Source organism: Cyclopterus lumpus, chromosome 14 (assembly GCF_009769545.1).
Source record: "Cyclopterus lumpus isolate fCycLum1 chromosome 14, fCycLum1.pri, whole genome shotgun sequence".
NCBI classification, from domain to species: domain Eukaryota; kingdom Metazoa; phylum Chordata; class Actinopteri; order Perciformes; family Cyclopteridae; genus Cyclopterus; species Cyclopterus lumpus.
The window spans coordinates 12,239,963-12,267,585 of record NC_046979.1 but is presented as its reverse complement, the minus strand read 5'-3'; the positions used below and the strand labels follow the sequence as shown (position 1 = coordinate 12,267,585).

The 27,623-nt window shown below is 42.2% G+C and overlaps 3 protein-coding genes across 10 annotated transcripts; 1 reads left to right on the top strand and 2 right to left on the bottom strand.

The window, feature by feature from the left end:
• Positions 1-1,813: 1,813 nt before the first annotated feature.
• alg5 (ALG5 dolichyl-phosphate beta-glucosyltransferase) lies at positions 1,814-6,443 on the bottom strand. The gene is made up of 10 exons (XM_034550927.1): positions 6,114-6,443; positions 5,226-5,394; positions 4,744-4,790; positions 4,434-4,502; positions 4,203-4,295; positions 3,985-4,098; positions 3,834-3,893; positions 3,599-3,750; positions 2,679-2,764; positions 1,814-2,299 (listed from the first exon to the last, which is right to left on the bottom strand). The coding sequence occupies exons 1-10, from the start codon at positions 6,174-6,176 to the stop codon at positions 2,184-2,186; spliced, it is 969 nt and encodes a 322-aa protein (XP_034406818.1). The 5' UTR covers positions 6,177-6,443; the 3' UTR covers positions 1,814-2,183.
• Positions 6,444-7,250: 807 nt separating this feature from the next.
• On the top strand, positions 7,251-10,066 carry exosc8 (exosome component 8). The gene is made up of 11 exons (XM_034549694.1): positions 7,251-7,295; positions 7,723-7,759; positions 7,853-7,916; positions 8,007-8,080; positions 8,171-8,216; positions 8,320-8,425; positions 8,532-8,577; positions 8,653-8,749; positions 8,829-8,949; positions 9,037-9,143; positions 9,855-10,066. The coding sequence occupies exons 1-11, from the start codon at positions 7,279-7,281 to the stop codon at positions 9,971-9,973; spliced, it is 834 nt and encodes a 277-aa protein (XP_034405585.1). The 5' UTR covers positions 7,251-7,278; the 3' UTR covers positions 9,974-10,066.
• On the bottom strand, positions 10,034-22,568 carry supt20 (SPT20 homolog, SAGA complex component). Of its 8 annotated transcripts, XM_034549690.1 has the most exons (24): positions 22,425-22,565; positions 21,861-21,956; positions 21,623-21,658; positions 21,334-21,459; positions 20,919-21,045; positions 20,705-20,808; positions 20,403-20,519; positions 20,179-20,232; positions 19,840-19,979; positions 19,492-19,642; positions 19,005-19,061; positions 18,797-18,874; positions 18,132-18,301; positions 18,003-18,035; positions 17,778-17,889; positions 17,410-17,515; positions 16,617-16,772; positions 15,504-15,816; positions 15,304-15,419; positions 14,581-14,636; positions 14,050-14,160; positions 12,938-13,028; positions 12,141-12,229; positions 10,050-11,008 (listed from the first exon to the last, which is right to left on the bottom strand). In XM_034549690.1, exons 2-24 carry the CDS (start codon positions 21,861-21,863, stop codon positions 10,859-10,861), a joined length of 2,496 nt encoding a protein of 831 aa, XP_034405581.1. In that variant the 5' UTR covers positions 21,864-21,956; positions 22,425-22,565; the 3' UTR covers positions 10,050-10,858. The 8 variants fall into 8 exon arrangements, 7 of the variants coding, with proteins under 7 accessions (XP_034405583.1, XP_034405577.1, XP_034405578.1 ...); XM_034549692.1 differs by lacking the exon at positions 12,141-12,229 and having other exon boundaries at positions 10,034-11,008; positions 22,425-22,568; XR_004611024.1 differs by lacking the exons at positions 21,861-21,956; positions 22,425-22,565 and adding an exon at positions 11,535-11,743 and having other exon boundaries at positions 10,898-11,008; positions 21,623-21,854.
• Positions 22,569-27,623: the final 5,055 nt, after the last annotated feature.

The window sequence follows — 27,623 nt, the reverse complement described above, 5'->3', positions numbered from 1 at the left end:
TCCCACGCCGTCCATGTGAACAGGTTCTGTCTGCTTTCCCAGATGGTGTTGTGTCGCGTTCCTGAGAGCAGAAAGATAGGGAGAGACACAAAATACAAGAAGACTATAGCCTACAATAATAAGATGAGCTGAATTCTGTTCCCAGAGTTTAGTAACACAGTTACATTATGGAAAAACACTAATGATAAATGTTCCACCACAGGAGCCATAAGAGGTCTTTCGCATTGCGGATGGATACGATCTTTTATTGGGAGTGCCGTGGCTAGTCCAGTTAATGACGCAAGCCCCGGCTGGCGACAGTGAGTCTACAAGTTTGACATTTTCAGTTTACAGCAACTGCTGCGGAACGCAACAATACTCACAGCCCGAAGTGAAAGCACTCTGGGGATCTTGTCAACAACCTTACGGGCTTTATTCTTCTCCTCACAACCACCACCAGGTGAAGTCATCAACATGCACCACCAGGATAAACGGCCGTGCGTCACAAATAGGTGGTTGTCTTTCAAAGCAGGTATTTCCAAAAAGCTAGTCCGGGTACTCCGGGAAGACCCGAGGTCTCAGGGGGAAGAAACCCCCCGAGGAGTACTGTTTGTTCAAGCTTTAGAAATGTGCACACAAAGAAAACAACCTCGCAATAAATGCGTTATCAGGTCTTTCGAATAATGGTCATCTATTAGGGATCTATTATCGCATTGAAAACATTTCCCCGCAGTGGATCAATGAAATCGCATTTTCATGTAAATCTCGTCACCTTTTAACTCGAGCGCTCACTCCGGGCCGGAAACTGGAAAACAGCCAGATTAGGATTCACCGTCTCCCGTGTCTTGTCTGGTCTCAGAGGGCAGACAGACCGGCTGGCGGGGCACAGACAGGATGCGCTCCCCGGGGCTCCGAGGGGCCCCACAGCGACATCCGCATCTTGGCGACGTCGCAGACCTCAGGCTTGCGATGGAGAACAGCACCAAGAACAACTTCATTTACTCTGACCGCGGACACGCGTGCTGGACTTTATCCAAGATGTCCACACGAGGTTTAGGAGACTAAAGGGTTTCCTCGCTCTCATGATCATTTTAGCTATTTAATCTAATTTCATGCCAATTCAATAAACTGCAAGTGGGGTCAGATCCTGCAGATTTCTCGAAATAATATTTAACTGATGTATTTCCGGGCCGAGCTCCTTGTGAAGGATGTCCAGTCCCCAGTTTGGGAACCAGTGAGCATAGCTGTGCACCCTGTGTGTTGCAGTCAGATATCAAGCACTTCAAGAAAGGCATTAGCAGTGTGAGGCTGTGATACAATACCACAGTTGATAAGTACTTAACTTCACCATTTAGACAAATATATCAGTTCTTTTCAAGCACAGCTCTTCCTGGTCCAGAACTTTGAACTCTGTAGTAGGGCTTCAATGATTACTGGTTATGGTGACAACATTAAATACCTTGTGTTATCCGATTAACAGTAAAACAACTACTTTTTTTTTTTTTTTTTTTAAACGAAAAGAAAAAGTAAATTTGACACAATGTAAGACCATATATGAGATTATGGAATGATCAAATGTTTTCAAAAAAAATAATTTTAACCATAGATCAATTATTCACATATTTGCAGAGCAGAAGTCTGTTGACAGACTAATTGATTAATTGTTGCAGCTGTACAATTGAACAATTATTAAATCATTGACATTTTTATTTTGATTCAAGTCATACAGACCATGAATCCATGGACATGTTTCCTCAAATATACAATCCCTCCATTTTGAAATTCTCATATAGTAACGTTCATTCCACCCATCCGAATCATGACACACAGATTATCAGATCCTTCGCATTTATCTACAAGGCTCGCTTACTCACAGCTGATTGGCCACAAAATAAACATTGAGTAACTTAGTACACGGATCACTCATACGAACATTCTGAAAGCCGTGGCAACAGAGATGTGTGCGTAACAGCGGCCATCACAAGCCAAAATCCAAACATTAAAAAAAGGCAGGGCCCATGAAGAACTCACAACTGTGTCAATACTTCACACCCAATGACATCTGGAGAGGAAAAAGATGCAATATACTGTACTTCGTTCTTGATGACAGTGAATGACGGACACAGTTGTTAATCCCACCTCATCCAAAGGTTTGCTGGCCCCATCATTGGCTGTATCTATGACACCAAGGCTCGTCTGATTGGCTAGTCCATCTTATGTGATGACTGCAGTTTCCAGGCTCTGGTGAAGTAGCGCATGCGAATGAAAATCAGGTCTCGTCCCATCTGCAGCCAGCTCCAAAACGGGACCAGCTTGGACCCTGGCAGAGCAAAAGCAAAGGCACTCAATTCTCAAGTAATACTTGTAGTATGATAGTCCACTAACTCCATCAGAAAAGACTTAATCAATGAGTAGTCTTTGTTAATGAGTTGTTTTATTAATTGCGTGAAGTATTGATAGGGAAGCAACAATAACAAAGTAAAAGTCAAGTCGAAAAACACAGATAAATGACAAAAGAGAACTAAATAATCAACACCTACAATATGCTATTATTAGCAAAATGTTAATACAAACAGGGAATAACTGAAAGATAAATCAAATCAGCCAATCACAAAAAAAGAAAAGCATCCAACAGAGATATTTATAGTCTGATGGCCCAGTGGGAGGACACATGTCCACATATTCCATGAAAATCCTACCTTCTATTTCAGTCCAGTTGACCGCCACCTCTGCGATGGGGATTTTAAAACACTGGGCAATATACAGGAGCTCCACATCAAAAGCCCTGGGAGAAAGAAAAAGATGAAAGTGCACAACAGATGTTCAAACGTTGCATTATAATTCATGTTCAAACAATATAAAGCCTCTCTAATCACAACAGACTAGAATGCATCAGACAATATTAATGCCACTTCATACCAATAATTGATTAAGACCTCAGGCTATTCTCATTTCTCGATTTGGTGCATCCTCTTACGGAAATCATCTCAGATATCCACATCATATTTAATTGGTGTCGCTAACAGCTGTCTCATTTTGTTAAATGCCTGTTACCTCGACTCTTCTGTCCTCGCGTCTCTTCTTCGCATCTACCATGGAAGGGACTAAGGCTCGAGAAGAGGAGGCAAGGAAAGGAATTGAGGATGTACAAACTGGGCATTGGGAAAGGCCCCTTTTCTCAGGGCTGTGTTTGGGCTTAATTGACATCTTCTTTCACTCTCATATTAGCTTGTTGCTTCACTGAGGGCGGGTCAACTTACATTTTTATTGGTCCGTAGAGCTTGGTGACATCATCGCATCGCGGGCATAGTTCTGTCTTGCGTCAACCCGTTTGGAGGTCTAATTAGCCACATTAATTGGAAACACCTGTGTCTGCTGGACAGCCTACGGCAGCATTTTCCAACTATCACTTTGTCCACGGTATAATTACTTATGGATAGGTATGTTATTACTTTTAACATCGTATTTGTTTCAGTGATTGAAAAACAAGTGACGGATTGGTCGTAATAATAAAGACTATTGTTTTCAAAGATCCGGCACGAGCAGCTCAACAGACAAATGCACATGACAGCCGCTACACTAAGTAATTAAGTGTGCATGGTGGAGAGCGAGTCCTCACCATCGCTCTACATGGAGAGAAGAGAAGGTCTTGAGCGCAGCCTCACGTGTGAAGAGCTTGAAGCCGCACTGTGTGTCCTTGATCCCTCTCACGCAAAGTAACCACACCAGGAAGTGAAAGCCATACATGAGGAATGTACGAAACACAGATCGCTGTATCGGAGACAACAGTGGTTATTTAATGGTGAGACAGACACAGTCTATAACACTACAAAAAATGTCAAACGGACAGTTACCTCGGCTACTGAGTCAATCTCCAGGTGAGCTCGGGAACCACAGGAAATTGCCATGTTCTCCTAAATGTATAGACAGACATTTTTAGGATGGCCAAACACTAACTACCTCACAACCCTATACAAAAAACAACTGAGCAGCACCACAACACACCGGCTTAGGGTTGAGGGTATTAAGTCCAGCCTCCACTTTCTCAATGTCAGAAAACTTTGTGGCTCCGTCAGCATCTGCCATCAGAATGACTTTCCCTCGGGAGCTCAGAGTTCCCTTTAAGAGAAACAACGTGACTCAGTAGAATCAACACAAGCCAACCCATAATCTTGCTTTTGTGCTGCATTGAACGTATTGTAGCTCAGTATCTGCAGTCTCACCATCCGCACAGCTCCTCCTTTCCCCCTGTTCTTCACCAGTGTCAGGATCCGCACTTTATCAGCACCGTACTTCTTACTGTACCGCAATGCAACCTGGCAGGAGATAAAAAGAGCAAAAAACAAATCTCCATTGGTATTACTTTGACATGTTTGGCTTAGCAACAGTGAGTTGAGCGGAAACCGAACTCTTAGTGACAAAGTTCCCCCCAAAAGAAGTTTGATAATGATCACCTCTGTGGTTTTGTCTTTGCTGCCATCGTCAACCACAATGACCTCATAGGTAAAAGAGGGCTGCTGTTTCTGCAGTAAGGAAATAACATGAGGGATGGATTGTTACAACACGCACATTTTATGTTGAATGCTGCCACCTACTGATTACTTTGAGAATAACTGATCCAGCCATAAGAGCTTTCTCTCAACGGATGATAAAACTGCATCTGCCTTTCATTTCATCATCAATTGAGTTAAACTTATCATTCACAATAAAGAAGTAATGATTATGATTTAGTTCATCACTGCCCACATGAGGCTGAGCACTTACCTGTCTGTTTTCCAAGTACTGTGTAGCTTCATCCAACATCACTGGCACTGTAATGAAACACATTCATACGCATATTAGCGCCTCTAACGTGAAGACTGAGAGAATGGGACTATGGGATTCAAAACTGAATGCTTGTCAATTGCTGATGCTCTATTCATCATTCGTCAAAGTAAACAGTGCATTCATTGGCTGTAAACTAGAGGAATTATGAAGCAGCAACCAGATTTAAGGTCCTCAAAAACACAGAGTTGAAATGTGCCCCATCATGTACATTCTTTATGTATCCTGTAAATATTCATTGTAATGTAATTACATTGACATTTCTCAACTGGGTTAACATTTATTTTAATTTTCTTCTTAAGTCTTCATTCAAGTAAAGCCAAAAACTGATGGGACATCAACAGATAAAGTCACTCACTGCACAAGTTACCATGCAGAAGTTCCCCACACAAACCTGGGTGTGCCCCCACCCAATCACTCACTTCGGAGTTCCTCGTTGTAGGCCGGGATCACCACCGAGAGCTCCCTAGAAGGGGGATCATGCAGGCTGGGGAAAAGCTCCTTCTCTCCTGTCACGGTGAGGAAGTATTTCTCCTTCTCGTGGCGTGTCAGGTTCACCATCTCAGCAGTGACATGTGCTAACATGAGCACCTGAAATGGGAGACATTTGAAAATGGCACAAGACATTTTTAACATAATTGATGAGAACTGTGTAAATGTAGTCTATACTTTAGAACATGTACTATTTGTAGATTGTGTAATACTTTCAATTACTAAATCTGAATGTCATAATGTACACAAAGGTCTGTGATATAGCAGAGACACAGCGGCCTTTGTTGTTCTTTTGTTGTTTATGAACTTCTAGTGTTTTTATCCTGTATCATGCTTCAAGTTCATTTAGACCTGCTTTTTGTTATATTCTATTTACAGTTTGTTTTCCTCGTATCTTTTTCATTACTTCCATTGTTGTTGATATAATCAGTGTTTTGGAACGGTGATGTTGTAGCACAAAATAAATCAAATGACTGCTTTTTCCATTATGGAACTTTTACTGGGTTTATTTCTTTTCCCACATTCAAGCTGACTAACGTTACTCTTGTTGCTGCTTTGGAGCATTTAGGTCATGATTTCCTCAATATTAATGTTAACAACTGTTGTGTTTACAATAAAACGGAGCAAGAATATAAGGGATCATAAAAGTACAGGAAGATGAATAAATTGCTCATGGATTTATTATGGAAAAAGCACACAGAAGGAAATCCACACTGTCACTATCAATCAGTGGGTGCAACAGCTCTTGCTTCACATTATAAACTAGCTACACATTATAACTGCAAACACAATATTAAATCAAAATAACAACTACTTACCACAATAACAATTAGAGATGCCAATGCGACTAAGGCTTGAACTATTTCACAGAGGAAATCCATGTTTCCATAAGTTAGTCTGCAGCAAATGACAGACCCAAAATCAAAGTGGCTAGCTATAAAGCTAGAGTACTTCCTGCTTGCTTTGCTTCGTGTCTTATCTCCAGCCACTCTCCTGAATATCCAAGAAACACACAAGCTTGTTTAGGTGGACTCACTGTATGAGAGTCCTTCTATTTCTCATTACACTGTAGGCAGCTCAGTGAACTCCACTTCCAATCAAAACTGAACACAGCGGCGACGCGGAAGTAGCACGAATGTCTCGACACATCATCAGTTTGAGGCAAGAGAGCACCGAGCGACGCCGTGAGAGCAGCAGCGCTCACACTGCCACCTAGTGGACAGGGGTGGGAACGACTGACAACTCGATTAGCTCATAAAAACAATAACAGAGGGCGTTGAAACGAGTAGTGTCACGTCTCCTTCATACAGGTGTAATTAGTAGTGCTGCGTCTCCTTCATACAGGTGTAATTAATAACATTATTTAAGCCATTAAAGATGTTTATCTTAGCAACAAATCCATCCATCAGAACCACAATATCGCTGTGATACAAATTACTGCTTTGTCAAAGATATTGTGGAATACCTTTAAAGCTAAGCAGCTTTACTAGCACTTAAATTAATGATTCAAGTAGGCAACTACAAGTAGGTACTCTCTCATTGCTGTGGCTATAGAGTCTATAGTGGCTCTATGTGGCTATAGAGTCTATAGCCACAGCAATCTATTGTCTATAGTATAAACAATGGATATTCCACTGAAAAAAACATAAAACACATAATTTGTGACGGATATCAAACACAATTAACACGATCAAGCTTTTTAAATCGCATTGGAAATTAACCAGAATAAAAAGTTATGCTATTTAGGTATTTATTGTATTTAAAAAGCCTTTTTCAAACCTAGTGATACTTTTTTTGAGGGGGGTTGTGTTATTATAAGCTCATTGGTAATACTATGTGTTTATCGTAAATAAGAAACCAATATAAAAGAGCCCGTCTGTGGCTGAATTAAGTTAGATCCAAATCGAATTTTATCTCCCGCCGGCTTCCGCCTACCGGCCACCGTAGGACGTACAACAAACCCACGTGGTGAATCAAAACATCATGGCGGCTGGTTTCAAGTAAGGCCGACAGACTCCGAAAGTAACACTATTTATATGTTAAATCGTCCGATTTGAAATGATGGTGTCAGTAGCACCAGATCTGATCTGACCTTTGGCTGATTTTAGGAAAAGAAGCACTCTTGATTCAGACGTTAAAGGCGTGTTCTGTTCTGCTGATCGGTGCTGCAGCTAATTTTGTAACGTAACGTAATGTCTTACCGCTGAATAGTTAGCTAATAACGTCACACGACAGAAGCAATAGCTAGCGCATGTAGTAATGAGCCATGTGTCGCTGTCCTGCTATTATTAATCTGATCACAGGAGAATTCAATTGCAGGGTAATTAGCTGATCTGTCACTGCGGATACGTGACAACAGTCTCTGTCTCCGTAAGCGAATATCTACTCACCCCTTCCTCCCTTCCCTGTTCACCTGTCCACTCCCAGAGTTGCTGAGCCTCTGGAGTACCACAGGAGCTTTCTGGTCAGTGATCCGTTCTGCGGAGTGACTTGTTACGATTTATTATTATTATTGCCAATGTCATCAGTTATATAACGTTCAATGCTCCCTTTTCAGAAAGAAAACTGTCGTCCTGATGGACGGGAGCTGTCAGAGTTCAGAACCACAACACTGAACATAGGTGAGGCACCGCATTGATTCTTATCTACAGTGTACATTATGTATGACTATGTTGTGTCTAAATGAGGATGATTTTCTCTGCTCTGTTCAGGGTCCATATCCACAGCAGATGGCTCAGCCCTGGTGAAGGTTGGAAACACCACAGTCATCTGTGGCATCAAAGCGGTAAATGATCACGAACACAGCAGTTACAAACCTGATTTCAATGCCTCTGGACCAGGTGACCTGACTGCTCTTGTGTTTCTTCATCTGCAGGAGCTGACAAACCCAACAGTGGAGGCACCAGGTAAAGGTTACATCGGTAAGTGCAGTACGATCGTGTCGGATGTGGATTTTAAGGCAAACTGTAACTAAGGGGATCCACATAAACAAACACTGACTGAAGTACTCTTTCCATGCTTCAGTACCCAACGTGGACCTGCCGCCGCTGTGTTCCTCACAGTTTCGGCCCGGTGCACCAGGAGAGCAGGCGCAGGCGGCCAGCCAGTTCATCGCTGATGTAATAGAAAGGTGTGACAGACTTTTAGTTGTCATTTCACAGCTTCATCATGTGTCTGCTAACTCTTACTGTTTTTTTTTTTTTTAATCCCACAATTCTTTAATATGGTGGTTGCAGCTCTGAGGTGATACAAACAGAGGACTTGTGCATTGAACGAGGAAAGGTAAATCATGCATGTGCACTGCGATTGTTGTAAATGTTGGCTCATTGGTCCTGACTCTGCTAATCCTGCCTGTAGCTCTGCTGGGTGCTCTACTGTGACATGATGTGTCTCGACTACGACGGGAACCTGTTGGATGCTTGTATCATCGCCCTGCTGGCTGCCCTGAAGAACAGTATGTGCTCTCTCCTAAATAGGCTGTTTTTGAAGCTTGTTTTTCATTCGTAGATTAACGTTTACCTGCTCCCCCACAGCACAACTCCCAGAGGTCACCATCAGCACAGAGACGAGTTCACCAGAGGTGAATTTAGAAAAGAGACGCAGGCTGCATATTCACAAACATCCAGTCGCCGCCTCTTTTTGTGTCTTTGACGAGTAAGTCAGTGCATTTCAGTTTGTCCAGCCAGAATAACAACTCTATTCTGTGATGCCTTTTGTAACCCTGGCCTGCTCTGTGTGCAGCTCCATACTGATTGTAGACCCCACAGCTGAGGAGGAGAGTCTGTCTACCGCTCACATCACTGTGGTGACAGATGATGAAGAGCGACTCTGCATTGTCCATAAACCAGGTCAGAAACAGTCGAGTTATTCGCCTCTTCTTATGGAGCGCATACTCTGTATTATTCAAATTTCTTATTGAATACATGAAGAAACTAAATCTTATATTTAAATTTCTACAATTAGCGCGGTTCATCTTGTGATTCATTATAAATGTCTTTTAGTATATTTAGAAATAGCAGCCAATACAGGTTGACAGTCTAAGTAAAGCTGCCTATATATTCTTTACTTTAAATATACTGAATCACTTTAAAAGTAGAAATTAATTGAAAAGTTGTATAGACTACATTCCCATCACTGCCTCTTTCTTCTGCTGATTACCATTTATGTGGAGATTTATATGAAACAAAGATCATATGCCAAAGACTTCAGTGTTAAAAATACCATTATGGTCAAGTATTTGTTTTTCATTTGCACTTAAAACTGATTTACAATGAAATTTAGTTCAGAGGTTTTTTAGTTATTAGCTGTTTTGTTGTTTCACTGCCGTATTACCTCCACTGAATCATTGTTGGCATCATAACTAGTTGGCTTTGATGTGAGTGTTACGTGAGACCGATACGGCTCCAGTGTTAAGTCCTCTCACTACAACAATGAGGACTAACACAGACCAACGGGGCATAAATGATGCTCCTGCAGTACTAGACTAAATCATATAAACCTTTTACTATGAGGTTGAATGGAAAGAAAACATCTCTTCTCCCGATCTTTCCCTGGCTCAGGTGGGACGCCACTGTCGGGAGAGAAGCTTCAGGAGTGCATCAACAGAGCGACAGCGAGACAGAGAGAGATCCAGAAACTCGTTGACAAAGTCGTACACAGTGTGAAGACGGCACAATAAAGAGCCTCAGACAACACCTTTTTATCTAAAAGCTGTATTTTCCACTGTCAATATATATTCTTTTTTTTTTTTTTTTATAACAATAAAACTGCTGACAAAGACTGCTTAAAAAATTATTTCTCAGTGTCCAGAAACGTCTCGCATACACACTCAATTGATGCCTCATAAGAATACGCTCATGGCTCCCGAACTAATTAAAAGGAAATGTCTTTTCAAAATGTGCTGTACAAAAGCAGATACACCGTCTTGCATGTTCATCTTGAGTCCCCGGTTGAGCCCTGTGCCTGGATGGCGAACAGAAGAAAGACTTCCAACAGACTGAGAGGTAGAGAGCTGCCCCCAGGCACTACTCCAAGATTAGATTTGCATTTTCACATGTAATGGTTAAATGGATTTGGTGTCAAAGAGCTCACTGGGATCCGTGCTTAAAGGGCAGTTTCTACCGGTATCAACCAAGCAGAGGCAGGAGAGTCGGACACGCTCATGAGGGATCCTCGAATGTGTATTCAAAATCCCTTCAGCCGCCCGGAGTGAAAAGACTTCCTGAAGGGACGATGTGATATTTTGTGAAAGCCCGCCACCTACGAGAACCATCTTATTCTGTTTCATTTAAAAAAAATATCACTACGGTTCTTTAAGCGTGGGGCTCCCTGGTCTTAAAACCCCATCCATCCCCTATGGTGGACACAGTTGTGGTTCTCCAAAACCTCTGGGAACCATTACATTACAATTTGTCAGCTAGAAAAAGACACAGAAAAGGACAAAAAAAAGTCTTTTTTTGGGGTCTGCAGTCTCCACAGTGAGGCAGACAAAGAGCACAGTATGGATCATTCATGTCCTTGTGTTGCTGGGGGAAGGTTGTTTCGTGTGTGTGATTTTAGTCTGTCATGACTTTGGGAGGGGCTGTGGCATGCTCCTCTTCCTCTTACTTCTTGGTTGGCTGGCGGTATGCTGCCGTGGTGCTCCCCCCTGAGGAGCTGCTGCTGCTCCCATAGCCATTTGCTGCTGCTGCATTTGGTGCTGCAAGAATTGCAACTGTGCAAGTGCAGCAAAAGATGAAGAACAAAAACCATCAGAGGAGCTTTCGGGATGTTACTGCAAGCAGCATAATGCATGTTACCACCAGTGAATCTTAGGTATGTCCAAGCATCTGCGGCACGGTTAAAAAAGACAAAACATTCACTGGCACTACTGTTAAGCAGACTCCCTAAAATGATGTCTTAGCTTATCAGCGCAATGCTTTGTGTCACAGATCTATAACTATAAGTGCCATGGGTTAGTGAAGCTGCACTAAAGCCTGGTACGACATACAAGAGGAGTGTGCGGAGAAACACAGAAGAGTGGTTAATGAGTTGCAGAGGGGAAGGAGAAGAAGAAAGAGATAGTTTGGGTGTGTTGGGAAGTGAGGCAGGATACAGTCAGGCAGCACCAGTGGCGTTCAGGGGACACACATTATGGTCTGTGGTCCTGGCAAAAAGAGGCATGCAGGTAGCGGCCGTGCTTTCTGCTCAGAGTAAGTCAGCAACTTCAACTGGGCAAAAAGACAATAATCTTTAAACACCTCGACAACCATGCTTGCAGTCTGTCATCTCCAATCTTTCATGTTGCAGTCAGCTTTCCGACAGTACCCACTGTGCCCAGTGACAATAGTTAATATCCTGTTGCTAAAAGCTTTGCCAGAACATGCCTCCCAGTTGGACACGCGGTTAGTTGCTGCCATTGGAAGTGCCACAAGCTCTGGTGTGTGGGTTGCTGGGAATACTGGGACTGCTGGGATCAACATATTAACCAAACATACAACACAAGAAAATAATCTTGATGAAAATCAGACCTGGGGTAATGTCATTTCACCTACATTCTGCATCCAAGGGGCCATATTTTATTCTGTGACATACAGTACACAGTTGTTTGAAGTTCTTTTTTTAAAATCAATTCAAAATTGTACTCAGGTCTGAATAATGAACTTATTTATGAAGAGATATTAATAAATGTTCTTTTTAGACTTTAATGCAGAGCAAATTAACTGTCCTACTTCCCTGACCGTTTATAATGTAGCACAACATATCGCCTGCTAAACAAAGGCATGGAGAGTTGGCCGATGAATCTAGTCGCAGTGTTCTTACATCGTATGTACATGTGTGTATAAATGTTAAAGTTGCTGTATTACTTGGATCTGTGGCTGGTGCTGCTGCTGAAGCCTGGGAGAAGGCAGCAGGGGCCCAGACCCGTCCAGCCCACAGCCCAACTGGGACAGCACTAAGGGGGAGGAGGGAGAGAGGGAACCCCAGGGAAGGATGTGGTGGCAAGAGGGAGAGAAGCAGGAGAAAGAATGGAGTAAAAGTATGGAGAGAGAAAACACACATACAGCCAAAAGGGGGGTGAAAGGTGGTGGTGGTGGGGGGGGGGCGTGGTTTCAGTGATGCATAACCACACAATGAGGAAAGAGATGAGATGAAAGAGAGAAGACAAAAAGAGAAAGAAGGGAGGCCAACAGCACAGGTTGATGACCGTGTGCAAGGACATTATTAAGTAGATTATAATCGAATAGCGTGAATGGGGTGAGCCGGACAGGTGTGAGTGAGCAGGGAAAGTTGAGAAGGAGAGGAAGGCAGTGCAGTAGGGAAAGGAATAAGGGTGGGGGCACAAAACAACAGAAGTAAAAAAAAAAAAAAAAAAAAGAGAGAATGTAGCAGAGAAAAGGGGGAGTTGAGTCCCTCATGTAAGTTGTTACATGCTCCATTGACAGGAACAATGGCGATCTTCAGTAAAATGATCATGTTTAGTTACAGACTATGAGTCCTAATATACAGTGATTACAATAATGAATACATTAGAACATCTTATCTCATTACTACTAGTGAGTGGCATGATATACATTTTTCTGAAACAAGTTACCGGGTTGAATAAAAGAGAAATGTTTGTGTGCCATTACTGTGTGTTTGGGTGTCTATGTGTGGATCATACCGGCTGCCTGTGAAGACATGAACCCTCCGACTCCCAGGTTGATGACCGCTGTTTGCTGGTTTCCTAAACTTTGATCTGACCCCTGGTCGCCCTGCAAAAGCAGTCAAAGGCAAAACAGGACAGTGAGGTCATCACACACACACACACACACACACACACACAATCGCAACCCACACCTGTTCACGGCCATCACAAAACCCTTGGACTACAAAGACTAGAGCAGTAATGCGTACAGTGTTTCACCACTATGTTCAACTACAAATATTCAAAAGAAAGTTAAGTCTAAATAATATGTTGGTGTTTTTGACACCCTTTTTCCTTCATCCTAACTCTTTGAGCACATTTCCATCTTTTTGGACTCAAATTTGCAACGCTATTTACAAAGCAAGATACTGTTGGAACGTTGTTCAAAAGAAAAAGAATAAAAGACAAATAACACTATAAAGATGTTATGAGGTGTTTTGGCAGTGGCGCTACAGCTTTTTATTGAATATGTCAGTATCACCCTGGCACTGCGGGATTCTGGGCTTTTCTCCTATTATTCTTTGCAGATTTGTTCCACTTTGCTCTAGTACGATGAAGACCACCTCGACAGATGCCATGATGTCATTTCACAGATTTTCCATTGTGACTAAGTCTTGGCTCCAGCTGGGACACTCGAGCAATTTCAAATTCTTGTTCTCAAGTCAATTATATTATTTGTTGGCCCATCCGTCCCTTGCCTTTTTTAGGAGTAGCTTACCGTTGGACATCTGGCCATATAGCCTAGTTTTGTGAAGTCTCAAAGGATTTTTTCTGACTTTGGTTCACAGTGGTGAAGTCAGTCTTGGCTTTTCTTTCACCTCCCTAAACAAGCTAGGTTGCTCAGTTTTGTTGTGTAAAAAAAAAAAAAAAAAAATGTTGCTGTGCTTTTGTGAACTCTCTACTCTCTGTGTTTTCTAACCTGGACACTATACATCTTTCTAAGATAAACATTATTAAACTCTAATATTTCATTTTCTGATTAACTCAAACACAATTTGCAATATTCTATTGTTTCAACTACTATGGTTATTTTGACTGTGTGTGTGTGTGTGTGTGTGTGCGTGTGTGCTCGTGCACGTGCGTCTCACCATCTCCCCCTGCTGTTGAGGGCTGGAGGTGGCCGACTGACTCTGCTGTGGGGAGAACTGAGACAACTGCTGCTGCTGCAAGGAGTTAAAGATGAGAGGACCAGTGGGGATCTGGAAATGTAAAACACATACACAAAGATAGAAATAGTGGAGGAGTAACAGACAGGGAGATGAGGATGAAGGAAGGAGATGCAGAGAGGAGAGGCAGAGGGAAAGGAATGGTGCACATGTAAGCAACAAAAGGGACAAGAGCAGAGGGAAACAGGAGAATTAACAAAGCAATCAAAGAACTTAGGGTAACTAGACCATTACCAATGTAAACAACAACAACAAGAACAACTTGATGAAGGGTGTTCACGACATGGCATTTGCAGTGAGGTGCAGGAAAAGGAAGTGTGAGGAAATTGAGCTGTGCAGTTGATTCACACACACAGCTCATCACTATTCCAGGTGTGATGACAGAGGTGCAAGATCAGGACAGGAGCTCCATCAAACAAATACCCAGTGCATGCTACTAGCAGCAGTACGTACCTGCAGTAGGTTCAGTGGTCTCAACCCAGCACTGCTGTTCAGGCCAAAAGGACTCCCTGGAACACAAATCACAGTTACCAGACTAAACCGGACAGACCAAGAGAAGTGGTCTTACTCTATCAACGTATCGCTGGACTTTTTCATTAGACCTACTGGGCTTCTTTTACCGGACTTGAACATACATTAGTATTTTACAGCACATTGTAAACCTCTTACTATTACAGCTTTTTGTACATTTTCTGTAAACTTGTGCATCCTGTTGCCTGTCGAGGATGATGGATCTCTCTTTGAACCACTCCTTACAATTTTCCTCTTTATATAATAAGATTATTTGGATGATATTTTCTCAGAGAAGTTGGGCTGGGTCAGAAAATTGTTGAGGTTCCTTTCTGATAAGCTGTATGTTATACAGGTCTTTAAGAACGACGACTCCAAGTACGGTATTAAATCACTAAGTGTGATTACTGGAGCACCCACTGTGGGTTCAACCACCTTAAAATGTCCTTCAGCAAAACAGTCGATCCTAATTCCCCACATGTCAACTGCAAATTGCTGATTGTGCCGTTTGGTAAAATGGGGTCCTCGGGTGCCCCCCTCTACAGATCAGGGACAGCCTCCCGGGGGCTGGAATTCACTAATACGCTCAATGACATGTCCGTTGGACGGATGAAAAATAGCACACTATAGTAATACTTCAGGGTACAAGGCACTGAAATCTCTTACCAGCCTGTGCTGCAGACTGCATGGTGGGCATCAGTCCTCCGGTTGGAAGGATTCCACTCAAGTTAAGGCCTGGACCCAGCATGGGGTTAGAGCCACTCATCAAGTTCTGAGGACTGCTACACAAACAGAACAGGATCGTCATGAAGAGTGACAGCAACGAGCAAGTGACAGAGAGGCAGCAGAGACGATTTAACCCCTACCACACGGAGCTGACCACGTTGATGAAATTGAGCCCCGTCGGGTTGGCCATGACCTGCGGCGAGGTGGTTCCCGTGGTGATGGACGTGCCCATGGTGGGCAGGGGAATTGTCATGACGGGCAGCGGTTGGCTTAGAGCAAGTTGCTGCTGGGAAAAGGGCGTGAGGAGGGCGGGCTGCGACAGACTCTGAAGCATGGGAGGGTCTGAAGGGGTGGGGGTCAATGAGAGGGGAGCGCAGAGGGAGTCGGTGGGGTGCGGGGTCGAGCACGGCGTGTTGGTGGGTGTGGGGGTGGATGGCTTGGGGGTCCCCGATCCTAAAAACAGACAAAACGATGCAGAAGACAGAAAGGGCTACTTTAAGCTGGTGAAAAACAAATACATTTTGTAAGGTGTAGGTGAACGTGACAAAACTATACAACAATTCTGGCAATTCAGTGCTTGATTCGATGATACTTTTATATGCAAATGTACAACAATGGCCACATGAAATAACAGCTGAAGAGTTAAAATTACAAGGCTCTTTCATATCAAAACTTTGCCTCTACCTCTGGCAATTTGCTCAACAGCTGTTTTTGTAAGAATGCATAAGGTTCAGGTTACTATATTTGTACCCGTAGGTAGACTTGTTTCGCAATGGAAAGTGAGTCATTCATCTCAACACACATTACAATCAACACAGACAAGACAGACATGATGATAAAAGTACACAAAGCCGCACATCAGTGCACGGTTATTATTCTAATGCGTTCACCTGAATGATGGCTGCTGGAACAAAGCTGTTTTTATACCGATTTGTTACACTGTGGCACTAAACACCTCCATCTAGAAGGAAGAAGCTGACATTCCCTGTGCAAAGGGTAGGAGTCGTCCTTTAAGATGCTATAGTGGTTGTACTGATGCTATATTCAGATAAGTATCAGTATCAGATAAGTCCCTGTGGTTTTATACGTTCCGGGCTCATTCATATTTCTCAGGAACTGGCACCATGTCACGGCCATTTGACATAATTTATCGCACAAAATATTTCAGATTTGGAGAACTTTGGAGGCTTGAGAAGAACTCATGCAAAGACAATCCGGTACAATTGGTGTTCGTTGGACTCAGCTATACTTACTCTGTGTGGAGCCCATGGGGGAGAGGGAGGCAGGTGACAGCAGGCCCACCTGGCTCAGCTCCATGGAGTGCTTCCTGTTCAGAGACTGGCTTTTGGCTGGAGGGGGCGTAGGACACTTGAGTAGACCACTGGTGATTTGTGAACTATATGTATTACCTGAGGAATAAAAGAGGAGTTAAGATATGTACAGCTCTCTTTTTAATATCAAAAGCAGGGAGTATTGAATTGAAAACCTAAACCGAGCATGTCACATTGAATATCCCTTCATAAGCATGTGACTGTGTAACTTCATATCCAAAAACGTTATAGTCTCGTCTAAGTTGTTTTTGTCCATTTGCGTTCCAAACCCCAACTGAGAACAAAGAGTAGTCAATATATAAGCGTTGCCAACGTGCTTGACCCTTAACCAGACCAGGGGTGTCGCAATCCTGACCTCAGTTTCACCCAGTGGTCTTAATGCTAGCCATGTAAGGAATGTCTGGGTAAAGCTAATCCATCTATGGTGTTTGATGCAGTCCAGAGATTTTGTTTCGACATTTAAAGGTTTGGTTGCACCCCTTTCCCACAAATCTGTCTAGTCTACTTTAGGTTGCGATTTTCTACAATCTCCAGAATTCCTTCCAGCTAACCTCATGGGAAAGGGCGTGAATATGATTCATACATTTTTTTCCTACACAAATGAGCTTATTTACCCTTTTTTTCCTCTCCTCTGTGTATCTGTTTTCTACCATCCTGCTTTCGCAGGGCCACCACATGGTCCCCCATTCATCTTTGTCAAACATAGCGGGTGTACCTGAGGAGCTGTTGCCTGATCCAGAAGGCAGTTTGATTGGAGGGGGTCGATGCTTTACCCCCTTTCCCAAAACAGACGTCTGGACTAGAGGAGAAATACCATCACCCTGCAGATGAAATTTCAACCAGTATGTCAGAGTGCTCATTAAACCTCAAAATGCAATTTTGCAAACGGTTATTTATTGATGGAAATTGTAATTTGTCTTTTTCTTTCACAAAACAGTATCAGATAAAGTATGATGAAGCCTCCCTGTAATCTGAATGTTGAGGTGTTAAATCTTTTCAACTCCATTAAAAAAAGGAAGCGTAAATTCCATACATTTGGAGCAACCTTCAACTTTTCTTACATCAAAGTAAGACAGTACTTACCTCATCTTTGCTCGGGGAGAGAGGCCCCTGTCCCACGCTGCCTGAGTTATGGGACATCTTGACCTCACACTTCACATCGCTCTCATACACTCCTTTGTACTGAGTAAGAAACCTAAGAAATGGACAAAACACATCATTTGTACCATGCTCTCCCAACAGCGTATCCCTAAAAACTGATCATTTGACAGGATTCGCTTCTCAACAAAAGCAAACACGATAACTCACCGATCTGCATCTATCTTGGAGCCTATGAGGAAGCTGTGAACGAGACAAAAGAGACAAGGACGAGTGAATTCAGACTGGCATTTCAAATTCAGACTTGTATACTGAATTTGTATCACAGACCGTCCTTACGGGGAATGTATGAGCTTTAGATCAGAGTTGTCCTCTTCGGCTTTTGGTTCTTTAGCACAGTAGATCTTCCCATACACCAGCGGGTCTCCCATCGACTGGAAGATAGACACCTTGGTCATCTTGGGTTGGCCTCCAACTTCACACTCAAATGTGTAGTCATCTACAATTTCCTGTGTAAAGAAAGTGGACAGTCAACTGAATGAATCAGATTAGCATGCGTCATAGAAATGTTACTGAAAAGTGGTGGTGATGTCTAAACAGACATCAAAGATGTAAAAAGTATTGCTGACTTGGGTTCCATGAACTTTTTTGACTTTCTCTAATGAAGGAGAGAAAAGAGAAGCAGGAGTAAATGCATAGGGAAAGTCAAACTATGGTTTAACATCTAGTCAGAAACATTAATGCTCGCTTTGGCAACTGGCCTTGCCTTCTGACCTTTCCTGTGCCGAGCACCAACTGTTTTATTTCCCTTTGACTCACTGAATTACATAAGGGATGAAGAATATCTAAAAAAGGTGAAAAAGAATCCAGAACAGATTATGGACAGTGGGGGACATGTTTCCATATAAAGCATTACACACAGCTACTCTATTCTTATTAATAACAGCAAGCAGCCAGCACTGATCTGTACCCTCAGAGCATTAACATGCTGCTGTCACATTTACCTCAGCAGGCCAGATCACAGTGGTGGGCTGAGAGTCCTCCAACTGCAGCGATCTCTCAACCACAGCATACTTTTCCACCTAAAGCAACACACCAATTATTCCATCTGGTTCGTTATGCCCTACATTATGAATACCAAACTAGAAATTGAGTGGGTTTTAAGTGGTGTTGGCTCAGAGACCGTGTTCAAGAGGACTATTGGCTACTTACATCAATCTCCTTCGGTACAGTTAGTTGGCAGTTGCTCTGCTTCCACATGTCAACACACTGCAAGAGATGACAGCCGAGAAGCAACAACCGTGGCAGAGAAAAACAAAAAGGAGGTATGAGCAGAACCAAGTTAGGGAGCACTATGACAGCATGCATTGTGCTAAATAGGTTAACAGATTGTTCTCAAGGGAAGTAAACAATAGGCGCAAAGAGAAAAGCGGCAGAACTGAAACATCAGCTTGTTTACCGCTTTGATGATGATTGCTATGCAATTAGAATATGTTTTTAACACGACTCAACACATTTCTTCAAGTTTTATTTCAACGTGATTAGTGTTATGATAGATAGACAGGTGGATGACAAATGTCATCATGCGAGAGAAAAATCAACCAAATAGTACACAGCCTCAGTCAACTTTGTCTTATCTGCGTATTTACACTACACGCACATACAGGCTTGTTGAGTCGTGGGTACGTTGATTACTTACGTTTCCGATCTTTGAGATCTTAAGGTCTGCAGCAGGAGCAGGTTTCCTCTCCTTCCTCCTCTGCAGGTAGTCGTAGAGTCTGAGCTGTGGTGGCAGATGGGAAAGCTCCTGCTGCCTGTTTAGTGAAGCTCGAGAGTGCCTCTTGAAACACCTGTGATACAAATGAGGTACACGTCTTCAAATGATCATGGCTTTTGCTTCATCCACAATCACAGAGCTTTTATTTATATGTCTTTCATTTACCTTCTTTCCCCCCCCCCCTTTTTTTTTTTACACAAAATGAGCATTTCCGCTGCTTGTGTGACTGAACTCAAAGTGAGCTGAGGAGTGTGTGAGCATGTTTCGTACCGTTTCATGGAGCGAGTGTTCATCTTCTGTTTGTTGTAGAGCAGTCGATTGGCTGTGCAGGTGACAGAAATGGAGGGGTCCAGGCACAGGGGTTCAGCTGTGGCCAAAATCAACTGACTCTCCAGTTGTAATTTGTCATCCTGAAGCAGAGAAAAACAGAGGCTATAGAAAACACCTGTGCAATGTGCTGATGCTAAAAGGGCTCAAAACACCAGGATCGCCTGCTATTACGGTCAAATACATGTTTATTAGCTAAGACAAAGGGCACAGTAAGACAGTGAGGTGTCAGATGAGGGAGGATTTATTGTCTTGTTTCTCAGTGAGATAGTGACACTTTACCTGTGTCCACTTGTGGTGGTCACTGGTCATGGCATGGACATCACAGATCAGAGTCTGCAGGGCAAGAATACAGATATAAGCAACTCAGCTATTTTACGTTAAAGGTTAATGGTAAGTTACTTTGTCCCTCATTTCAGGTCATAATCAAACAGTATGAGAGTATTTGTTTTATACTTTGTTTTGGCCTCCTTGAGAGAGGATTAGCATGTATTCTATTGGTTTACCTGCATGGTTGGCCGCAGCAGGATATGTCTGCTCTGATAGGTGGGCATCTTGGTATTACCAGACTGCCTGTAGTCTCTCACCTCTACTATTACACAGCCACAATGGAAGATGTTCACCTGAGACAAATTGCACATGGCGGATGTCAACCAACAGATGATTTCTTTACACATTCAAGACATGAATATAAAAACCCGTCTGAAGCTTTTGAGTATGCTTCACAATACCTGCATTACTACCTTACGTTCAAATAATGTTGAACTTAAATCTGCATTTGATACAGTTTAAACCTTCAAAAACACACCTGCGATTTCTCCAACAGATCCACCAGAATAGGAGGCAACTCCTCCGCATCTAGGTACTCCAGGAGTTCTCCTTCTTCATATGGCAGACGGATGGTCTCAGAATCTAGAAAAAGCAACACAAAACACGAGTGTTACAGATGAGACGATTGCTGCACATAGATCAGAAAAACAAAACTGGATGGACTTTGCATTTGCATTATAGTCTTTTCTTACCAGATCCATTTTTGCCCCTGAGCATTAGAGAGTAGCCTTCATTCCCAGGGTACAAGTTGACCACCAGACATGATACGGACTCCTGAGACACCAGCTTTTCCAGTAAATTCACATTTCTCCTCAAATTCTTCAGAAAAACAAAACACACACACACATAAGAGACAGAGTATGTCACTGCAATCCATCTACATGTACTTGTACCTGGTTCTGTTCTGAGCCCATTAGTTAAAAAGGAAGCCACTATTATTTCATGTTGATGAAACTTTTCAGGCAATTGAAAGAAAACCTGTGCATGTATCTTTACAACTCATCAATATAGTGTAATGTCCTGACAGCCACTCTTTCCCAACAGATTGAAACAAACAAGGTATTAATGCATGCCCATAACTACCTAGTAATAATGCATAACACACACCTTTAACTCTGGCTCTTTCTCACATTCCTCTATGTACAGCTCATAGAGCTTCTGATACAAACTCTTCCTCCCACCGGATGAAATTCTTCTTTTGGCTGGTCGTTGTCGAGCACTTTCCACAATGTACTGAATAACAGATAATACACCATATTAATGGATGATGAGACAGATAATACGTAACTAACATAGGCGTGCATGCAATGCATGCACAGGGATACGTGGGAGTGAGTACATGCTATTATTTTCTTGTCATACAAACACACAAGACTGAAATAACTTTTTTCTTTACCTCGGCTCGATCCAATGCATATTCCAAAACTTGTTGCTTTGGGAAATAAGAGTAAACGGAACAGATAAGTGACAATAGAAACTCCCACATTGGTAGAGGGGAGAACACACTGTGAACGCCTTGGTGAGGGGCTTCTGGTCGGGTGCTTTAACTGGTACCCTACGAAATATCACTATGGATGTCCACTGCATTTATTTATATAAATATATATGTATGACTTGGAAGAGATGAAACTTACCATTGTGGTCCACCGCCAGCTCCAATGCGAGTGCGGGTAGACGACGCTGTCCTTTCTGCCCCACACCGTCACCTTCCTAGAGTGACCATTCACACCCTGCACAACAACACAGAAGGCACGCAGCACGGTCACACACACGCAGCGAATGGATCAATCAACACGGATACCCTCGCTGCGGCCGGCAGGTTATTAGGGCGGCACGGTGAAACAAAAATATCCTCGATCAAAGGCCACAGAGAAGATGACTGACAGGCGAAACCGTTTCATCGTAGTTGCTCCACGCTCTGCGGGCGCTTTAAATGCTCCAGCAAAGTGGACATGTGTACACAATGTCTCGGAGTGGATCAACCCGTGTCGCTCAGGTCACGAGCTCGGCGAGGACGGTGGCTGAGTAGCAACAAGCTCGTTGGTGCCCGACCGTGGAGGCTAACGCGACTAACGGTAGCATGCTAGCTCGTTCCTGGTGGGCAAGCTTGCAAGTTACCAGCTACGCTACTGACGTTACGTCGTCCGAGACACGAACCGACGGAGCGACGTCAATCTCAAGGAGCGGGGCGGACTTGCCTTGTGGATTGCATAGCGGTCGACTGGCGCTCCGATGCGAGAAAAGCAAATTAAGTGGAAATATCAGTGTCTTCGTTGAAAAAAAGTCGGAGCAGCAGCCATTTTCTTCTAGTGTGACAACAACAGCTAAACTTCCGGTTTGGTGGGCGGAGACACAATGAGCGCCTAATTTACAACTATTGTTTTTTTTTGTTTTTATTAATACATATCTGACTGAATGTAGACAACTTTCGGCAAACCGTCTCTGTGAGATACTACAATAGGCTCTGGTATTCTGCAGAGCAACTCTTTGTAACTACTTCTTTGTAACTACTACTAATTGAAGCAGTGGGCCTTTATTAATAAAACAAAACAAATAATTCACTGATCTACAAAAGCTTTAAATGTACAGTGTGTCAAACGAGTTGTTAATGTTTTACGTTTGTTTACTATGCACAACACCAGCTCCCATGAGAATAATGAGTCCTGCTTGAGGTTCTCTCTTAAAGAGATAAGATAAGATAAGATATTATTTTATTCATCCCCAGGGGGAACTTTCGTGAAGCAGCAGCAAACATGTTTACAATTATACAATACAATACAATAAAATAGCAGGGCAGGACATATTTCATTTAAGAATTTAAATAATAAAGGGCATGTACAAATTAAAGTGTATACAGTGTATGTAAAATGTAAAGTGAAGCGGTGCAAGGTTTATTGATGTTCAATTTGAGGAGGATCTGGCCAGAGGTGATTTATTGTACAGTCTTATTGCAGTGGGCAGGAATGTTCTCCTGTATCTGTCCTTGTGACAGAAAGAGCTGAAGCAGTCTGTTGGAGAACGTGCTCCGCTGTCCCTGCAGGTGGTGGAGAGGGTGGTCCGGGTTATCCAATATGGACAATCATTTCTTCAGTATCCTCCTCTCTATCACCTGTTCCGGATAGTCCTGTTTGCAGCCAATGATGGAGGCGGCCTTCCACACCAGTTTAGTGAAAGGAAGGCCGGCTCCATCATTGGCTGCAAAAGAGGTCCAGGATATTTATCACGGGACTGCACTTTGTGCTTATGTTGCAAACAAGGGGGAATGTGGGATTTATTGGGGTCCAGCAGTTTATTTATTGCCCAAGCTTATAGCAGAGTATTGGTCAATAAAAGCAACTGGAAGTCAGAACATCAAGGAGCTTGCCTGAGATAGAGCAATGCACACGAATACCCACCTATCTGAATGTCTTTAAAATGCAATGAATACACATTTAGTTACAAACACTCTTTTGCTCGATTGCCTTCAATGTTGCGTGAACATCAGAGGCTTTAATCAATACTTTCAGTTTTTGAAAGCAAGCAGCTTCCAGTGCTCTTCATGTTCTTTCCCCTCGGGTCTGTTTTGAAGCATAAACAGACTCCAAAGGTAATTAATTGAGATTATGGCCTGGCTATCCACACACATATAATTTGCAGCTGGTGACCCTGAATTAAAGTAAACAAATTAGCAGTATTGATATTATTGAGGCAACGGAGGAGGGAGCAGCGATGCCTGTTGTTACAATGTGTTTCTTATTGTACAGTAGTAGATTTATTAAATACATTTTTTTTAAAGAAATGATTCTTGTTGGATGTTGGAATAAGTTTTAAGTTTAACCACATATGAATAAAGATCTTCAGCCTAAATCATATACAATGTAGGCTTTACATACTGGTAGGTTGAAATCCCATAATTGTACAGTAGGGGGAAGAGCAGGATAGCAGATTCTTAAGGCTGAATGAAATAGCGGAGCAGTCCAATAGCAACATAAAGGACAACTGGATTCAATACAACATCGTTTTACAGTTCCTCTTCCAAATTTATAATAAGTTCTGCCTGCATTGTGTACAACCCACATTTGCAAATGTTTTTGAGGGCCATGTCTCTAAATTCTTCTGTCAACGGTTGTCGAAAATATCCAGAGAGAAAAGAATGAATTAGGTTTACAGGTATAGATGACATACGCGTTAGTATACACTTTTCACCACTATTATTATATCTTATCATATTACGCACTGCTGTGTGTTTCCTATTTAAGCACACAGGTTTGTCGGAAAAGTTACATACAATGGTTGTAACCACTGTTTGTTTAAGAATTAGTGCTATCATTTGTTTTGTTTTTTTGTTTTTTCTTGTCTGAAATGTGTTCTTTCAACAGCAACATCTCAACAGTATAAGCAGTTCCTTTATGAGGGCAGAAAAGTTCTGGGTGGGGTTCAGTTACCGAAAGTCCTCACCTGCTGTACACACACACACACACGCACGCGTGCACACACGCACGCACGCACGCACGCACACACACGCACCCTTTTTTTTCAAAAGCTAAAAGTCCACACACATGACAGAGCTTGCTTGGGGTCAATCAGTGTGAGCTTTGAATCCACATGTTGCAAATATACTTCCAACGTGTTTTCGCTAATGTGTTTGGCAAATATAAAGTGGTTTCGATTTTTTCCAAAACTGTTTGTCTCTCCGCTTGACTAATTGAGCCGAATCATCACTGGTTTTAATCAGTCGAGTGACACCATTTGTTGGAGAGTGATTCAAAGAAATCCCATAATTAGGTTGATAGATGTCTGACTATTTATGTGTATAAATAAAGACAATTAGTGAAGAAAAAATCTCTGCTTTTTACTTGGACTTGTTTCCTGGACATTACTCAGGACCCGCGCTGTGGTGTAGAACTGACATTTACATCCTTACAATCCTTCATTCTTTAAGCCACCAGCGAAGATCGTACTTGGTTGTAACTTGGAACGAATAAGGATTGCTGCTGCTGTGCTGAAAAATAAAAAAAGAACAGTCTAATTCCTGCATTGCAGCCACGTGGGGGAAAAGGATTGTAATAAGCTTCTCTAAATTAAAACCTTCAATCAATTATTCAGCTCATCCAAGGTGCACTATTTATCAATTTAATTGTTGCTACCATCATTTTCCTGGACTGACAACTAAAGAGATTGAGAGGTTGTCCATTATATTTATGTGCCTGCCAAGAGTTGCTTCAAGTGAGTCATAACACCTGTGAATACAAATCTTTATCGTAGAAAAAAGCTAAATGGTTTCTAATATCATAAATTAGTAATGAAGAGCCAACCTGCAGGGAAAAATGACTTTCCAAATTCCAAATATGTGCCAGGCTATTTCACCTAAACTCATCCAAAAAGTGTTGAGGCGTGAAATATCACTCAACATTAAAAACTCCATCACAATGAGAGCCATGTTGTTTTGTGTAGAGGACGGAGAGACTTTATCCAGATGCAGACATTATTTTGATGTGCCATGAGATCCAGTGCGGGACGAGTGAAACTCACACACACGCACACACACACACACACACACACACACACACACACACACACACACACACACACACACACACACACACACACACACACTTGACTAAATGAGATATTAGGACTTTTAAGTGGATCATATATCGTAAACTTGGGTGTTCAGTGTTCAGGAACAAACTGCTTGGACACTGTTGGACGTATCTTACATAAATATTGCACTCCTTACTTCACTTCACTCTTCAGTCCCTCCTTCTCACCTCTCTCACCTTGAAGGACATGGGACCAAGACACTGTGGGAGAGACACATTTTCTCAAGCGAAGAGATGAGGACTGCAGCTGCCAGAATTTTCCAAGTCCTAAATGTTCAAAAGCACATGATTCCCTGGAGGTTGGCACATTTCAAAGTATATGGAGCATAAGTATAGGAACAAAAAGTTTACTATGTGCATGTTACTAGCCGTTTTATGACGAAAATACCCAAATCTGCTCCTGTTATAAATATCTAGAACCATATACATAGAAACAATTACGGTAATACTATTTTATTATATTCATACTATATAGCTAGTTTCTCTACATTTTGGGCATTAAACTATTCAAACAAATGACATTACACCTCCTAAACACATGACACTAAACCAAAAGAGTCCCGTCTTGAAGATGAATCGCAAAAGGACAATTTAAAGTGTCTTTACAATAAGGCATTTCATCTTACTCACAGAGTGTGTGGGAATTAGACATGGCCCATTATTTATATCTAGTAAATAATATAATAATAGAGTAATAATATCTTCAGTTTGTAGTCACATTTACTTCTCATCTCACATATTTTTACTATATGAATGTGGGGAAACCAAACTGCTTTGTGAGGTGCACTATGTTCTTATTTATAGGATCCAGTTGTTGTCCAGAGGGGATTATCGCTGCATATCTGGACTATGCACAATATGTGCTGGTGACTGAGCTATTGTCTCAAACATTGAGCAATTCTGGCATGTTGTATAGAATTACAGCGTTTAAGAAAGACCCACAGCGAGTTGGCTGGTAGTGAGAGTAGTCTATGCAGTGAGACAAATGGAAGTACATCAAGATCACAAGACAGATCCAGCTGTGACCTCAGAGGGGCTAAAGCCTGACATGGTTCCCCCTCCAAATCTCCTGATTTTACCCAAATGAGCAAATGCAACACAGAGAGGCCCTTGAACTGAAGACCAGTTGTATATGTTGACATCCTTGATGAAATGTGTTCTTTTCTCCCCTCTGTTTTATCGCACATGAATATAATTAACTAACTTTCTTTCAGTCGTAACGACTTTGCTTGAATCGACAATCTGAAGCATACTCCCAAATCTTGATAGTGAATTAATCTTGAATGTGAAATCAGGTGAGACAGTGAACTAAAACAAAAGTCCTGCTGTTTGGTTTTTCTCACCACAAATAAAGTCTGTGCTTCACCCACATGCATGGAGAGAATTCCATTTGTTTGAATCTGAATCAGGGGAATGAAAGTTCTTGGACAAGTTTGTGAAGTAGATAACACAATTATTTTTTGCCATGTGTTAACTGTCACACTATCTGTCCTTTGTTCCAGATGGGCAAGAGCTAATTCTTAGGGCCACTACAGAGGGGGAAGGATAATGTCATTTTAGTGCATTTGCTGAAACAACTGATGGTGTTGTTTTTCAGGACTGTCTCATTATTATTGCAGTTTACCATCATCCCTATGAAAGATGATATGATTGTACTCACTTATTGCTGAGATGTGGGAACTCTGACGAGCAGTTGGCAAATCTTCAAGTTCCTTGAGTCCATACTTCAGTAAGTAAAATGTCATCTGAACCGATAGAGACAATGGCTAAAAGCACTAAAGGAAGTCTCAAGTTATACTAAACTTGAATTATCCT